Source organism: Danio aesculapii, chromosome 23 (assembly GCF_903798145.1).
Source record: "Danio aesculapii chromosome 23, fDanAes4.1, whole genome shotgun sequence".
Classification (NCBI taxonomy): domain Eukaryota; kingdom Metazoa; phylum Chordata; class Actinopteri; order Cypriniformes; family Danionidae; genus Danio; species Danio aesculapii.
In genome coordinates this window covers 3,656,191-3,674,506 of record NC_079457.1, presented here as the reverse complement: position 1 = coordinate 3,674,506, position 18,316 = coordinate 3,656,191, and the positions used below count along the sequence as shown (strand labels likewise).

Genomic DNA, 18,316 nt, shown 5'->3' with positions numbered 1-18,316 from the left:
TATTAATGAATTCAAACATTGAGAAATAATGCTAACATAACAAAAACAATAATAATTCAATTCAATTCACCTTTATTTGTATAGCGCTTATACAATGTAGATTGTGTCAAAGCAGCTTCACATAAAAGGTAACAGTAAATAGGAACAGTGTAGTTCAGTTTGTAGTGTTTAAGTTCAGTTCAGTTGAGCTCAGTTCAGTGTGGTTTAATAATCACTACTGAGAGTCCAAATATTGAAGGGCAAATCCAACGATGCGCAGCTCTACAGATCCCGAAACATGCAAGCCAGTGGCCACAGCGGAGAGGGAAAAAAAACTTCACTAATGGCGGAAGTGAAGAAAAAAAACCTTGAGAGAAACCAGGCTCAGTTGGGCTCGACCATTTTAATTTCTCCGTTGGCCAAACGTCTTGTGCAGAGCTGCAGTCTCAGCGGCAGAGGCTGGAAGCTGGCCTCAGCGAAGACTCGTCTGTCTCTGGAGCGTCACAGGAATCAGTCTCATGTTCTCCACTCTTCCATGACCATCACAGTAGCTGCTTAGGATACGGCCTGGTCCAGGATATGGAAACCTTGGGATCATCTCGTCGTTGGTCTTGGATCGAATCAGTGACTCTGCATAGTCTGAGGGAAGAGTATCCCCAGGTAAGAGTATCCCCAGGTGGAAATGGAGAATAAAAAAAAAAAATTAGCGTAGCTGCTGTTCATAGTGTATATCAACTAGATGCAGAACCTGTGTGGAAGCCCGCTAAGTGGTGCACTAAGTGTATGCTTTACTGAACAGATAGGTCTTTAATCTAGTTTTGAATTGGGAGAGTGTGTCTGAGCCTCGGACGTTATCAGGAAGGCTATTCCAGAGTTTAGGAGCTATAAATGAGACGGCTCGACCTCCTTTACTCGACTTTGCTATTCTAGGTACTACCAGAAGCCCTGAGTTTTGAGACCTTAAAGAGCGAGTTGGATTGTAGCGAGACAGAAGATTGGTTAGAGATAATAATAATCTTATAAAAAATAACATGTTTAAAAACACACAATTGACATAATATTCATGTATGATTCCCAAAGATGGTCCTTCTGCTTGCCACGGATGATGTAAGTAAGTTATCTGTGTGCTTCTGAAAAACATTTCACTTTTTATGATGGGTAAAAGCAGCGCTGTTCTGCTCTGGAGCTATTTTGTGTGTCGTAAATGCTGTGAATGTCTGGCATCCTCAGGTTTGCTTCTGGAAGGGAAGCTTTTAGCTGCAGAGGGAGATAAATGCTCTGACTCAATGGATTTAAACACCACTTTTCCTCCATGTCTTCCTCTTTCCCATCCTCCTCTCCTGTTCCAGTTTTTGTGTAATGTCTCTCTCTCTCCGTCTCTTCTCCCTCTCTCTCCTCCCACTCATCATCCGCTGTGAGGTTTTTCTCCCATCATGCCTCTGATTGAGTTATCAGGTGTCTTCAGAGTCTTTTATAATACAGATGAGGCTCAAACTCCCCTGTGATGTGTCATATAGAGCTGTTCTCTCTCTGCTCGCTCTTTTCCTCTTATTGTGTGTCCCGGGTTCGACAAAAAGGATTTTTTTTATTCTTTCAATGGTCTGGGCTCAAGTTCAGATTTGTACTCGTACTGGTGACATTTTCTCAGGCCTTGAGGCAAAGAAATATATATATTTTAGTGTTTTTAGTAACTTGTTTTTAAATGAAGTGGTAAAAGCAAATAATTAAGATCAGAACGTCGTTATTATAGCCCAACATGCTTTCATTCATTCATTCATTCATTCAATCATTCATTCATTCATTTGTTTTCCTTCGGCTTAGTCCCTTTATTCATCAGGGGTCACCACAGCGGAATGAACTGCAAACTTATCCAGCATATGTTTTACACAGCAGATGCCCTTCCAGCTGCAACCCCGTACTGGGAAACACCCATACATTCTTACATTCACGCACGCACTCATACACTACGGCCAATTTTGTTCACCAACTCCTCTATAGCGCATGTGTTTGGACTGTATGGGAAACCGGAGCACCAGGAGGAAACCCTCGGCAACACGGGGAGAACATGCAAACTCCACACAGAAACACCAACTGGCCCAGCTGAGGCTCGAACCAATGACTTTCTTGCTGTAAGGCGACAGTGCTAACTACCGAGCCACCGTGCTGCCCCCAAAATATTCAATTCACAATAACAGTTCCCAGATGTTTAAAAACCTTCACCGTTTCCACAGGTTGGTAACATGACATAACATAAATAATATATTTATCAGTAAAGAACCTGTATTGCACCGTTTCTCCAAGTTAATGGGGTAGTTCACCCCAAAAAAGAAATGTAGTCACTGTTTACTGTTACTAAGTCCAGTTCTTTGGTTTCTTTCTTGAACACAGATGAAGATATTTTGAAGAATGTTGATAACTTGTAACCATTGACTTCCATTGAAGGAATACAAGTACTGCAGAAGGAATGCACATACTTTGGTTTCTCCAAAATATTTTTTTAACTCTTATATAACCTCCATGTTACCTAATAATGTCAGTTCACAATCACAGTTGTTAAATATAAAAAAAAACACATTTTCACCTCATAACATAATAGAAATAATATGTTTATCAGTAAAGATCCTGCTTTGCACCATTTCTCTAAATTAAAGGAGTAGTTCATTCTGCAAAAAAGGAAATTTAGTCACTGTTTACTGCTACTAATTCCAAGGCCAAGCCCAATTCTACCTCTTAGCCCTTATTGGCTTTTTGGCATAAGAGGAGGACAGAAACTAGCCAGACAGTAATGCGTGAATTGTGGAGCGGGCTAAATCTAAAAAAGCATCTGTATTTTTTAGGAAGTGTGCTTTTTTTTGCTTTAATTTTTGCTTTAGTAAGTTATTTTTTTTGGTAGAGCAACTCATGTTCTCCTGTCATTAATATTTTAATAAACTAATGGGTAGAACCGTCCGAGATGAGAACAAAAGCAAGTGATGCATCAAAGTTTGAATAAAATAAAATCTTGAATGGTTATAAAAATCCTTATAATCATTAAAATAATTTAATTTATTTTTAATTTTTAATATTTTTATATTATTATATAATATAAATTAATTTAAAAAAATAATTAGTTTAAAAATCTTGAGTGATATTATTGATGTGACGTAGTTCGGGAAACTTCCTACTTCGCTGTTTATCCATCTGACTTTCTTTTTCTGTTTCTTTTAACCCCGCCCCCTGTCATTTTAAAGAATATCACAACGGCGAACGCGGCAAGTATAAAAGCTGTTCTCACGTCTGTTTCGTGAGGTGCACGTACAGTCAGTGGAGGTCTGCGAAGCTGCGCCAGGCGAAAGTATAAATCCAGCTTAGGAACTGGCCAAGTATGGCTGCTTGTAAAGCAAACAGCACCATCTGGTGGTAAAAATAGCTCCTGAATGAGGAGAGAATCTTGATGCTTAGTGAAAATTTCAGAATTGATGATCTTGGAGCCATTTGTTCTATTTAAATTTTTGATATTTTGTTTGTTTGTTTTGTCTAAAAAGGGCTAAAATTTAGACACTTTTCCTCAATAAAAGTTTAGTTGTTTAGTTTTTTTGTGCAGCATTTTTACTATTATTGCTTGTCAAAGCAGCTCTAAACCAAGCAAACTATTTTGAAGACCGCAACATCGTTATTTGATGTGCAGTGCATCCATTTATTGTCCCAGTCCTAAAGTCTTATATTCATCTGCATGAACTTGTGGTCAAAGCCAGAGTTATCAGAGAAAGTTGATGATCAAAATCATGTGCTGGTTTGGTCAGCTCAACTAATCCTGTAACCCTTGAGTTTGTTGAAACATCATCATGATCCAGGCTCAATATATAATAATTCCTAGGATTTTTCTGCATTGATCAGTGTGTAAGAAATGTAGACAACACTTTACAATGAAGTTCCATTAATTCAAGTTAATGCATTCACTAATATGATCAATACATTTATTACAGCATTTCTTCATGTTAGTTAAAGGTAGTTAATGAAAATAGTCGTTCATTGTTAGTTCTTGTTAACTCATGGTGCATTAACAAGCAAGAATTTAGATGTTAATGCATTAGTAAATGTCAAGCTATGATTAATAAATGCTCTTCAAGTATAATTAGTTGATGTTAGGAGATAGATTAACTAATGAAACCTCATTGTAAAGTGTGAAAGAAGTGTTGAGAATGTGCTCATATCTCACTGCAGTGTCTCCATCAGTTATCATGGCAACGAGGTGAAGCAGACGCTGCAAAAACTAGGTCATTGACTGAAGTGTGTGTGTGTTTGTACAGTAACAGCATGTTTTTCTGTGTGTGTGTGCAGCTGTGATCGAGAACATGGCCGAGTTTCGTCCTGGTCTGTGCACAGAAGCGGCGCAGCAGGGTTTGATGCAGTGGCTGCTGAAGAGAATCAAGGTAAGGCGAGAGCTTTAGTCCTAATGGAGGAGAACAGCGCATGAGCCGCTCATTAGAGCTCACTGATGGATGAGTTTATCAATAATACACAGTCTCTAACAACAAACTACACACACTGAACTAAGCGCAGAGTTTAGTTGGTTGGGTTGTTTTTTAATGCATTGATATTCCTGCATTAAATTCATCATGAAACAAAAGTTAAGTTTGTTCTATTTTCCTATATTGTTTCGTAAATCCAATTAAAATGGTTCTGAAACCATTTCATCCTTTAACTGATTAGATCGTTGGAAAACGTGCATTGCTAACAAAATTAAAGAATATTGATGCATCACTGAAAAAGAGGCAGAAACGAGGCGCACTGATGGTCTCTATAGCCCCGCCCTTAAGGACTATAGCCCTGCCCTAAATAACTGATAGCACCGCCCTAAAACACTAATAACTGTGCTCTAAATGACTGATAGCTCCGCCCTAAAGGACTGCTAGCTCCTCCCTACAGGACTGATAGTCCCTCCCAAAAAGACTGATAGCTCCTGCCTACAGGACTGATAGCCCCATCCTAAATGACTGATAGCCCCTCCCTAAAGGACTGATAGCCCCTGCCTACAGGACTGATAGCCCCATCCTAAAGGACTGATAGCCCCATCCTAAGGACTGATAGCCCCTCCCTAAAGGACTGATAGCTCCTGCCTACAGGACTGATAGCCCCATCCTAAAGGACTGATAGCTCCACCCTAAAGGACTGATAGCTCCACCCTAAAGGACTGATAGTCCCTCTCTAAAGGACGTATAGCTCCACCCTAAAGGACGGATAGCTCCACCCTGAAGGACTGATAGAACTGATAGCTCCACCCTGAAGGACTGTTAGCGCCTCCCTAAAAGACTGATAGCGCCTTCCTCCCCAAAGAATTGAGGCCCTAAAGGACTGATAGTCCCGCTCTAAAGTACTGATGTCTCCGACCTAAATGATTGATAGCACCGCCCTACATGACTAATAGCCCTGCTCTTGAGGACTGATAGCCCCTCCCTAAAGAACTAATAGCACCGCCCTAAGTTCCTAATAGCCCCGCCCTTGAGGACTGATAGGCCCTCCCCAAAGAATTGATACCCCCACACTTAAGGCCTGATAGCTCCACCCTAAAGGACTGATAGCCCCACAATTAAGGCCTGATAGCTCCACCCTAAAGGACTGATAACCCCACACTTAAGGCCTGAAAGCTCCACCCTAATTGTCAGATAGCCCCATCTTAAAAGACTGATAGCCCCATCTTAAAAGACTGATAGCTCCATCATAAATGACTGGTAGCTCCTCCCTAATGGACTGATAGCTTCTTCCTAAAGGACTGCTAGCTACTTTCTCCCTATAGGACTGCTAGCCTCACCCTGATGGACTGATAGCGCTGCCCTTAAGGGCTGATAGCTGATATAATTAAAATGTAATGCTGGTTAATAATATTAACCAATCATTTCTACACAACTTTAAAGGTGATTTTTCAATGTTTTATTTTTGTTTCAACCCTCAGATTCAGATAATTATATAGTTGTATGTCGACCAAATGTTGTCCAATCCTAACAAGCCGTATTTCAATGGAAAACTCATGTATTCAGCCTTAAGATATTGTAAAAATTGCCATTTCCAAAAATTTTTTTTTTGGTCAGGGGTTATTTTTATTAATTTAGCAGATATTTTTATCCAAAGCAAACTTACAAACAATGGCAATTGAAGCAAGGCAAATCACCAGAAACATGCCTCAGTTACTTTAAAGGGCACCTATGGTAAAAAATCTACTTTTCAAGCTGTTTGGACAGACATATGTGCATGTATGGTGTATAGACCGTCATATTGGGGTGATATAAACACACCCAGTGCTTTTTTTAAATTTAACAACATAAAAACGGTGGACCAATTGGAGCGGTTTTCAAATCGACCGCAACTTTAGGAGAGCGGTCCCCCCACCCACCAATATTGATTGACAGGCGCGTCATCATATCCTCAGTTTGTTGATTCACGTCCGCCATTTTCAGCGTGAGTCGAAGCGATATCACTAAAGGAACACGCTAGCTCTATTTTTAGATGTAAGGCTCATTGTGCTCAACACAAGATCAATATTCTCCACATGATCGCTCTAATCGGAATTATTGGTTGTATCTTTAGGTAGGTTTGCAAACATGTGTACTTCTCATTGAGTCTACCTTATACTTCAGCCGTTTGCATTTCTCGCGATCCCAGAAGCTCCCTGTGATCTTAACTAGCATGCGTTTTAGAATTCTAAACATCGGTTTCTATCAGGGTACGCTCAAGTCGACGGCTGGGCGCCGCGGACCACTGCAGACTTGGAGCGCCGTTGTGTGTACCCTGATAGAAACCTATGTTTAGAATTCAAAAATGCGTGGCGCGACGATTCGGGACACTTGATGCTTTTACAGTACAAACCGTAAAGTAATTTCTCATTTTTACAGTAAACTACCGTATTTCATTAATTTATAGAGGTAATATGTCTGTGTTTTAAATTACCAACATCTTCACATCTTTTCCTACACAGATAGACACGTTAAAACAGCCACATGCAGGTAGTTATGAGAAAGTTATATGCTGAACCAAAGCTCATCACAAACAACTTTTCCCTCAAACAGAAAAGTCTATCAGTGTATAGAAGGTGCTCAGTGTCCTTCACACAGCTACTAAACACCAGTATGGTAACATGCATAAAATTAAAGTCATGAAATAAACATTGTTTATCAACATTAGATGTAGCATAAACCTCTAATGTACATCACTGATGGGGAAACAATTAAAAAGATCCATAGTAATGTCAACAAAAAGCATGAAAAGTGATGTGCCATGTAGGGAATTCTGGGAAAATCAATTTACGGTTATTCGCCGTGTATATTAAGGAAACATACTGTTAACCAGGTTATGGATTTTTACTGTAGCATTTTTACATTTTTTTACCGTTGAAATGACGGCCATTTTATACAGTGTGTGTTGTTGATATGATTAAACGCATTACTACGGCGACATGTTAATACACAGCTGTCAATCAATTCGGTGGGCGGGGAAAACGCACTCCTACATCAAGTCGGTCAAATGCGGTCGGTCTCAAAACTGCTCCAATTAGTCCACCGTTTTTGTTATTAAATTGAAAAAAATAAAAGAAGTGTGTGTGTGTTTATATCAGCCCAATATAACGGTCTATACACTATACCTACACACATGTCTGTCCAAACAGCTTGAAAAGTAGATTTTTCTCCATAGGTGCCCTTTAAGCATTTGTAGATTTATTGAATTTTTGCGGTTGTTTGTATATATGCATTTATTTAATTAGACACTAGGTTTGAGATTTTCATGCATTAATTAAATGCATTATTTGCTTTTTTTATTTAGCCATGAATGTTTTACGTTCACATTTGTGCATGTATTTTTAAGCATTTTAGCTTTATAGAATTGTTGTCGATGCATGCATCTGTGCATTTAATTAGCCATTTCTGCTGATTTGCCTTTATTTAATTAGCCATTAGATTTGAGATTTTCCTACGTTTATGTATTTAGGCATTTAATGAATTTGTGCAATAATATATTACTGCAAAAACCAGTTGTGCATTTATTTAAATAATTTGAATAAATTTTGTATTTAGTTTTAGCATTTATGCATTTTGTCACTTATTAATTAAATTTAATTAATTAATGCATTATTATTATTATTTAGTTAGTTAGTCATGTAGCCATTAGGCATGGGATGATAACCATTTTCAAGGTATACCGCGGTTTGGAAAAGTCAAGGTTTTAAAACCGCCTAAATGTTTCTGCTAAGCTGCTTCTAAAGTATGTGTAAGATTTTTTTATTTTATTTACTTTTTTAGTTTTTTTTGCTTTTTTTTTAGGACAACAGTATCTCCAGCAGAAAAGATATCCAAAAATACAATTTTAAATATTAAAGAGATCTGGGTTTTTAAAACTGATGAAGACAGAAGTCAGTGATTTTACTTGAATTATTTAGCCTGACATGTTTACTGTCAAAATATTTTGCAAATGTTTTTTTCAATATAAAATGTATTGTGTTCAAAAGTTTTAGTTTTTTACCCAGACTTTTAAAAATGAATATATTTTACAGCACAATAACGTGAAACCGGGATATTTTTATCCAAGGTTATCATCTTATACCGGCCCATGCCTAGTAGCCATATTCACATTTATTTATTTATTTATTTATTTATTTATTTAACCATTTATCAATTAATTTCTGCACACATGTAGTTATGAAGTTCATCTTTTTTGCATTTGTTTTGTAGTTGACTGTGTTATGGTGAGTTTAACTCAATCATTTATTTGTTTTTGCGCTGGATTTGCATTTATTTAATTAGCCATTTATGCATATTTGCATTTATTTAATTAGCCATTACATTTAAAATTTTCATGTATTATTTATATTATTTATTATAATAATTAATTAACTTGTGTATTTAGTCAAACAAACAGCTGTGAATTTATATAATGAATTGTAATCAATTATTTATGAATTTAGTTTTAGCATTTTGTAATTTATTCATTATTTTTAATTAACAAGTTTATTTATGAATTCATGTAGCATATGCACATTTATTTATTTATTTTAGAATTTTTGCATGCATGTACTTATGGAGTTTAGCATTTGTGCATTTACTTTGTTGTTGGCTGTGTGTTATGGTGAGTTTAACTCGATCATTTATTTGTTTTTGAGCTGAATTTGTAGTTTTTTCAAATCCGTTTTTGCATATTTGCATTTATTTAATTAGCCATTATTTTTGACATTGTCATACTTTTATTTATTTAGGTATTAAAGGAATTTGTGCAATAATATTTTCATGCAAACAAGCAGTTGTGCATTTATTTAAAGAATTGTAATCCTTTAGTTTTAGCATTTATGCAATTTGTAATTTAGGAATTTAACACATTTATGAGTTCATCTAGCCATATTTACATTTAATTATTTATTTAGCCATTTATTTTTCACATTTTTTCATACATGTATTTATGGAGTTTATTAATTGGGCATTTATTTTGTTGTTGGCTGTGTGTTATGGTGAGTTTAACTTGGTCATTTATTTGTTTTTGAGCTGGATCTGCATTTATTTAGCTATTTATGCATATTTGCAATGATTTAATTGTCAATTGCATTTGAGATTTTCATGCATATTATGCATTTAGGCATTTAAAGCATTTGCATTAATATATTTATGCAAATAAGCAGTTGTGCATTTATTTCAAGAATTTGAATAAGTAATTAATTTAGTTATCTTTTGTCAATTTTGTCTTTTATGAATTAAATTTAATTAATTAATTTATTTAATTTAGTTTATTTAGTCATATTTAGTTATTTTAATATTTTTTAGTTATTTAGTTATTTAGTCATGTAGCCATATGCACGTCATTTAATAGTCAATTTTTGGCGCTCCATAAATATGAAGTCAACATTTTTGCATTTGTTTTGTAGTTCTCAAATCATTCTCAATCATTTATTCATTTTTGATCTGAAGCTTTTGCTAGGAGCTGCAGGCCTGCTGCCACTGTTCTCCCTGTTTTCCTCCACGTGAGGTGAAATCCTCCTCAGATTTAGCGCTGGCTGCTGAATAAGAGCGTCATGCTGCTCGAGTCTTAATGCTCCCTGAAGACTTCCACCAATCCAGAGCAGCGCAATTACACTGACAATAGAGAACAGATCGAATGGGACGCCGCTGCCAAAGCCATTCAAATTGTGTGTTTGTTGTGTTCCCGAACAGGCCAAGATGCCGTTTGACGCCAATAAGCTGTACTGCAGTGAAATACTGGCCATCCTGCTGCAAAACAATGACAGTAAGTCTGAATAAGAGACGGAGCGCTCTGTCTGAATCATCGCTTTATTAAAGACTCACGCCATCAATAATTACAGACTCGAATGCTTTTAAAGCCTTTTTGCTTTAATACAAATGTGCAGCATGCAAATCAGGCCATTTATGTAGACCTCCAATGACAAGTTTCTTGCTTCATTTTGATGCATGCAGCTTTTAGCTTGACATATTCTGACTGTAAGCGTGGCACTTTTTAAAATGAAAATATTCATGTATTTATATTTTTGTATGCATAACTCTCAGCTCTGTTAGAAATGATGGTGTGATTTATAAATGCACAAATGTTCTTTCTGATTCTGAATGCTCAAATCTAAAAAGCAGAGATGCTCTGTATTTATTGTAAATGCATTTAAAGAAATTAGTGCTGTCAAATGATTAATTGGGATTAATCATATTCAAAATGAATGTTTCTATTTACATCTATTTACACTCACTGGCCAGTTTATTAGGTACACCTTACTAGTACCGGGTTGGGCCCACTTTTGCCATCATAACTGGTTTAATCCTTCAACAAGGTACTGGAAATATTCCTCAGAGATTTTGCTCCATCTTGACGTGATGGCATCACACAGTTGCTGTAGATTTGTCGGCTGCACATCCATGATGTGAATCTCCCCTTCCACCATATCCCAAAGGTGCTCTATTGGATTGAGATCTGGTGACTGTGGAGGCCATTTGAGTTCAGTGAACTCATTGTCATGTTCAGGAAACCAGTCTGAGATGATTCACGCTTTATGACGGAGCGTTATCCTGCTGGAAGTAGCCATCAGAAGATGGAGACACTGTGGTCATAAAGGGATGGACATGGTCAGCAACAATACTCAGGTAGGCTGTGGCGTTGACACAATGCTCTATTAGAATTAATGAGCTCAAAGTGTGCCAAGAAAATATCCCCCACACCATTACACCACCAACACCAGCCTGAACCATTGATACAAGACAGGATGGATCTATACTTTCATGTTGTTGAGGCCAAATTCTGACCCGACCATCTGAATGTGGCAGCAGAAATGGAGACTCATCAGACCAGGCAACGTTTCTCCAATCTTCTTCTGTCCAGTTTTGGTGAGCCTGTGTGAATTGTAGCCTCAGTTTCCTGTTCTTAGCTGACAGGAGTGGCACCCGGTGTGGTCTTCTGCTGCTGTAGCCCATCCGCCTCAAGGTTGGAAGTGTTGTGTGTTTAGAGATGCTCTTCTGCAGACCTCGGTTGTAACGAGTGCTTATTTGAGTTACTGTTGCCTTTCTATCAGCTGGAACCAGTCTGGCCCGTCTCCTCTAACCTCTGGCATTAACAAGGCATTTGCGCCCACAGAACTGCCGCTCACTGGATATTTCCTCTTTTTCAGACCATTCTCTGTAAACCCTAGAGATGGTTGTGTGTGAAAATCCCAGTAGATCAGCAGTTTCTGAAATACTCAGACCAGCCCGTCTGGCACCAACAACCATGCCACTTTCAAAGCCCCTTAAATCTCCTTTCTTCCCCATTCTGATGCTCGCTTTGAACTGCAGCAGATCGTCTTGCCCATGTCTACATGCCTAAATGCATTGAGATGCTGCCATGTGATTGGCTGATTAGATTTGCGTGATTTGCGTTAACAAGCAGTTGGACAGGTTTACCTAATAAAGTGGTCAGTGATTGTATATATGTGTGTGTACTGTGTATATATATATATGTCTAAGTGTGTATATATATAGGTTTGTTTCTGTTGCTTTGTTTTATGTTTGTGGATTTTAAGGATATTTTTTTCTAAGGTAAGTTTAATTTTTGGTTTCAAGTTAGCAAAAACGAGAAAAAAAGAGCAAATTTTAAATTGTCTTGGAGAAGTCAAATTGGCGATTTTACATGACAAGAAAAGAAAGAATAAAGGGTGAAGTTTGTCGAGCTGTGGTGCAAGTTTTAAAGAGTTTAATTAAAGTAGCAATTCATTTTGATTTCGTATTTTATAAGATTTCTGAAGATGTGTTGTGCTCTGTTAATGATGGAGAACTAAAATTTTCTGAATTCAATTCAATTCATCTTTATTTCTCTAGCGCTTTCACAATGTAGATTGCGTCCAAGCAGCTTCACATGGGAGTTCTAGTACACTGAAACAGTGTCAGTCCAGTTTTCAGAGTTGAAGTTTAGCTCAGTTCAGTGTGGTTTAATTTTTCACTGCTGAAAGTCTAAACACTGAAGAGCAGTGGCTGGAGTAAAAGGATTTTAAATAATGTTTTTTAAAAATGGTATGAAATAGAATAAAAAAAAAATTATATATATATCTTTCTGTCTCTCTTTCTTTCTCACTCAGAAACGAGGGAGCTGTTGGGAGAAATGGATGGTATTGATGTCCTGCTGCAGCAGCTCTCAGTAAGAAGCTTCTGTGTGTTTTTCCTGAATCACAGAGAGTTTTCAGAGATCACGCTGACCCAGAACACACCACTGACATCCACACACACACTTGCATTATAGTGTCATGATGCACCCAGTGGGCAGACGATGTTTAATAGATGATTTATGATTCAAGCCGATTATTATTTTTGCCAAAACAAAATATGTTTTACATTTTATTTATTCTGACTATTTTGCATAAAGAGAGTCCTCAGCAGGAAGAAAATCAAACTTATTCTTCTAACTTAAGACATGATGAGGTTATTTGCACAAGATGTCATTTTAGACACTCTAGAGTCACTCATGAAGATATTCTTAAAGGCGGTCTATCCGCTTGTTAAGTCGTGATGTATTGGTGACGTATTGAATACTGTATCCGGGTTCAAGCCGCTACTCATTTGAATTGAGAAAAGATTAGTTTATGAACTCTTTTTAGTTCTACTGTACCACACATTATAGTGAATTTTATATAAATATATATATATATATATATAAATGTTCTTTCTTTCTTTCTTTCTTTCTTTCTTTCTTTCTTTTTTGTCTTCTCTTTTTTTACTCTTTTTGCCTTCCTTCGTTGCTTCCTTCCTTCTTTCTTTCTTTCTTTCTTTCTTTCTTTCTTTCTTTCTTTCTTCTTTTCCTTTTTCTTTCATACTTTTTATTGCCTTCCTTTCCTCCCTCGCTTCCTTTTCTTTCTTACTCTATTACCTTTTGTTCCTTTCTTTTTTGCCTGCCTTTTTCTTACTCTTTCTTTCTTTCTTTCTTTCTTTCTTTCTTTCTTTCTTTTCCTTTTTCTTTCATACTTTTTATTGCCTTCCTTTCCTCCCTCACTTCCTTTTCTTTCGTACTCTATTACTTTTTGTTCCTTTCTTTTTTGTCTGCCTTTTTCTTACTCTTTCTTTCTTTCTTTCTTTCTTTCTTTCCTTCTTTCTTTCTTTCCTTCTTTCCTTTTTTGTCTTCACTCTTTTTTTTTAACTCTTTTTGCCTTCGCTCTTTTTACTCATTGTTTTGCCTTCCTTCCTTCGTTGCTTCCTTCATTCCTTTCTTCTTTCTTTCTTTCTTTCTTTCTTTCTTTCTTTCTTTCTTTCTTTCTTTCTTTCTTTCTTTCTTTCTTTCTTTCTTTCTTTCTTTCTTTCTTTCTTTCTTCTTTCTTTCTTTCTGCTTTCTTCTTTCTTTCTTTCTTCTTTCTTTCTTTCTTTCTTTCTTTCTTTCTTTCTTTCTTTCTTTCTTTCTTTCTTTCTTTCTTTCTTTTAAGATTGATTGATTGCTCCAGACTCATCCATCATCTGTTTCTCCTGCAGGTGTTTAAACGGCATAATCCTTCCACAGCAGAGGAACAGGAAATGATGGAGAACCTGTTTGATGCTCTGTGTTCCTGCCTGATGCTTCCAGCCAATCGAGACCGTTTCCTCAGGGGGGAGGGGCTTCAACTCATGAACCTCATGCTCAGGTAAAACTGATTTTCTTACTTGCTGAAATACAGGATATATATATGTGTGTGTGTGTGTGTGTGTGTGTGTGTTTATTTGTTTAATAATAAAAATAATTATTATATTATGATTTATATTCCCCGGCCATTCCCCTTCTCTCTCTCTCTCTCTGCTGCTCCATTTTTCTTTTTTCTCCTCTTGACAACTGCAGTATTTTCCTGCGGTGTAGATAAACTGTAGTTTGTCATTGGCAGATGAAGGAAGTGGCAGTGTGATGGACAGCTACATTTCCCTTGAGCGAGGCCATGATAGTCAGTTTGCATCTGTACAGTCCGCTCTTGCCAGACTGTTTCCAGCATCCAGCATGCTGTTTCCTGTCTTATATACATATGAAGCACATATGTGAACATGAATGTGTTTCCAAAAGTAGACTCCAGTGAAAAGGCTTTGTAAATAACATTAATGTTCTCTTTTTGAAACATGTAGAAATATGTAGTGTTAAATTTTTCTCTGCCAATGTTAAGATGACTTCAAGAATAAGTTAAGTTTATTATTTATTGCTTATTCTTTGGTCATTTCAAATAGTTTGCTGAAAAAGACATGGAATTATATTACAAAAGAAGAATTTAAAGTCATTTTGACTAGGTGATTAAAGTTAGGTAAATAAAAGCAGATCACTTTACTGTTTGTTTAATATAAAAAGAGTGAAATTCAATTTTTCTCACTTTTTATTAAATATTTTTGTATGCAATAAAATTAATAAATACTAAAATATGAATTATTTTAGAATATAAAGTGATTTATTTAAAATGTGTGTGTGTGTGTGTATGTATGTATATATATATATGTTATATATATATATGTATATATATATATATATATGTGTATATGTATCAAATTTGTAAATGTATTGAATTGTGTGTGTGTGTGTATATGTATGTATGTAAATATGTGTATATATATATGTATATGTGTGTATATGTATGTATGTATGTATGTGTATATGTATATATATATATATATATATATATATATATATATATATATATAGATATAGATATAGATATATAGATATATATAGATATAGATATAGATATATAGATATGTATGTCATGTTTTGTTACATATGTTGTGTAGTATTTTGTTGTTAAACATTTTATAAACTAACATTATAATTGCAAATGCTGTTATTGATCAAATAAGTACATCTATTTTGTTTGCAAACGCTCATTCATTTGATTTGTCCAAATATTTAAACAATTAAAAAATATATTATTGAAGTGTATGAAGTGTAGATTGTATATTTATATAAATATTAACATTTACTGTGTATATAAATGTAATTCTTAATTGTTATTGTGTTTGTGTCTATGTATGTATGTATGAATGTATGTATGTATGTATGAATGTATGTATGTATGTATGTATGAATGTATGTATGTATGTATGAATGTATGTATGTATGTATGTATGAATGTATGTATGTATGCATGTTGTATGTATGTATGTATGCATTTATTTTTTTATTAATTTATTTATTTTTGCCGTGCCGTGGGTCAAGCTGATCACTTGACGCATAAGTATAAATCAGTCCTTGTAGGTGATAGTAGTGTTTTTTTCAGTGTGTAATGTGTGTTAATTTGTGTGTCCAGAGAGAAGAAGATGTCTCGCGTCAGCGCTCTGAAGGTTCTGGACTACGGGATGATCGGTCCAGAGGGATCCGACAACTGCCACAAATTTGTGGACATCCTGGGCCTGCGCACCATCTTCCCCCTGTTCATGAAGACGCCCAAGAAGATGAAGAAAGTGGGAATATCAGACAAACAGCATGAAGGTCTGTGCCGTTCCCTCACCACAGCTCTGCTTTTTGTTTCTCTTCCAGTTAATATTTCGCTCTCGTCGGTTTTATTCTTTTAAAATGGATTTGTTTTGGTGGAGTTGCACAATTAGTGGCGCATACACACACACACAGGCGTCGTAATATGACTGCGAGTTCACAGTAATATCTGTTTCTGTGCTATTATTTACAGTTCAGCCGGTGGTTTATTCCTCAGGGAGTGAAACTCTGCGGCGGCTGCTCTTATTGTTTTGCCACAGCGATACAAATAAGCTCCTCAGACTCTTCTTAATGCTTATTAGAGACCTGCAATGAAAGAGGGAGAGAGCGGATGATTCACACTTATACTATACTGTGCTGGAATTTTGAGTGTTTGCACGTTGGAGCAGGGGATTGTGTGCATCATTTACTGTTTACAGCAGTGTTGTGTATCTCCCTTTAAAAAAGTTATTAATTACTAGTTACATCATTTAAATTATTTTCCTAATTACTTTGTCTGAGAAAAAACTTAGTGTCTCAATTAGTAATTAAATTTTAATAGAATAAATAAATAGTCCTGCCCTAGATATTTTCACTTAAATGACAAATTTAGATTACAAAATGAAAACACTGACTGAATCCTTTTTAAGAACCGGCGTTTTTTTTTTATCCATCATTCATTCATTCATTTTCTTTTTCGGCTTAGTCCCTTTATTAATCCGGTGTTGCCACAGCGGAATGAACCGCCAACTTATACATGTTTTACGCAGCGGATGCCCTTCCAGCTGCAACCCATCACTGGGACCCATCCATACACACTCATTCACACTCATACACTGTGGATAAGATAGCTCACTCAATTTATCTATACCACATGTTTTTTGGACTTGTGGGGGAAACCGGAGCACCCCGAGGAAACCCACGCCAACACGGAGAGAACATGCCTTTCTGTTCCAAAAACACGAGGCATGTTTTCTTGTCCTTTTTGATGACAAGAAAAAAGTAGCGCAGTGCTTTTTTTTATATCACTAAGAAACGACTAAATCAGCTGGTCTATTGTGCGCGAGTGTTGCTGTCAGTGTTATAATTGTAAAATTTAATAACATTGAGATATACAGCTCTGGATAACTTGAAACAGCGACCACTAGTCTCTCCTCCATCTTTAAAAGTTCTCCATAGTCGCCGTGCTGTCACCTCAACGGAAACCCCGCCTCTCCTTTCATTTGATTGAAGAAAGAAAAAGACGCGACTGACGTAACTCGCTTTTTTAGCGTGTAAAACACTCGCAGTCGTTGGTAAAACATTCAAAAGATGCCCCTCTCAATGCAAAAAGTGCATTCGCTGTGATCTGTCCCTTATGCAGCCAAACTTTAAAAATTTTTAAAATGATATTTATTTGGTCATAAAACTGATAATATGAATCGTTTAAAAACGCACCCTGTCCATTAAAGGTTTATCGATTATTTTGAGCATGCCTAGTTCACACCGCCACCGGCGAAAGCATCAAAATAGCCAGAAGTCATTCATTTTCAACAGGAGCCAGTGGCGAGTTTCGGCAAAAGCAGCCATTTGCATTTTAGACGGTGTGAGCGTCAAGGAGAGTTGAAATGAGGTCAAATTTATGCTAATGAGCTATGATTTGGTTTGGTGGCAACCTATGAGAATTTACAATTCCACCGCTTGAGAGAGTTCCATTAAATGCAGTCAAATCAACATTCTGACCACATTAGTTGCCAAGTAAAACGAAAGCAGAGGTTGATTATTGCTGTGGCGGGTTGCCAAGTTTGTAATGTAAGATGCGCACAAATTAATTTCAATGTAAGACCAAGAATATTAAACATCTTGCATGTTGAAATTAGACTAGCACTTAAACATGAACACACAACCTCACTACACCAACAGCTTTTAATTGGTTTATTTCATTAGAAAACATGTAAACCAATTGGACCGTGTGCCAATATCACTACGCTGAATGATTTGAGTGATTTCAAAGCTACAACAGTCAAAAATCCTATCAAAACACAACTGAAGGCTTTGATTGAGATGTGTGAGGAACTAGTGCTACACACAGGAGCAGGTTGGTGCTTAAAACCTATTTTTATCTAATATTTGTCATCTAGTCACCAGCTCTTAACATGCTCTGTTTGTTTTAATCCTGTGTATTATTTAGTCTGCACTGAGAGTTTGTGTGTTGATCTGTTCAGACTCTGCTCTTTAACTCTCAGATGCAGTTCAGTCGAGCATGAAGAGTTTGACATGACATCTGTACACTCATCTGTACAGCGAGACACAGTAAATGAACCCGTGTCCTCTGCTGTCTCCTGTAATAGATGCACAATATAAGCAGCTTCTTGCAATTACACAGTGTTTTAAAGCCAAGCATCCCACAGTGGCGTTTCCATTAGAAAGTTTGTTAAAGCTGCGTGTTCTGCTCCATCAAGTGCAGATTTGG

The 18,316-nt window shown here is 36.5% G+C and overlaps 1 protein-coding gene across 1 annotated transcript in view; it reads left to right on the top strand.

Annotated features, from left to right (window-relative positions):
- ctnnbl1 (catenin, beta like 1) overlaps nt 1–18,316 on the top strand; it is a 95,795-nt gene that overhangs the window by 17,318 nt on the left and 60,161 nt on the right. The window contains exons 7-11 of the mRNA XM_056449275.1: nt 4,300–4,391; nt 10,146–10,218; nt 12,542–12,600; nt 13,920–14,068; nt 15,701–15,882. Of these exons, the coding sequence (XP_056305250.1) occupies nt 4,300–4,391; nt 10,146–10,218; nt 12,542–12,600; nt 13,920–14,068; nt 15,701–15,882 (555 nt within the window). The remainder of the gene's footprint in view (nt 1–4,299; nt 4,392–10,145; nt 10,219–12,541; nt 12,601–13,919; nt 14,069–15,700; nt 15,883–18,316) is intronic.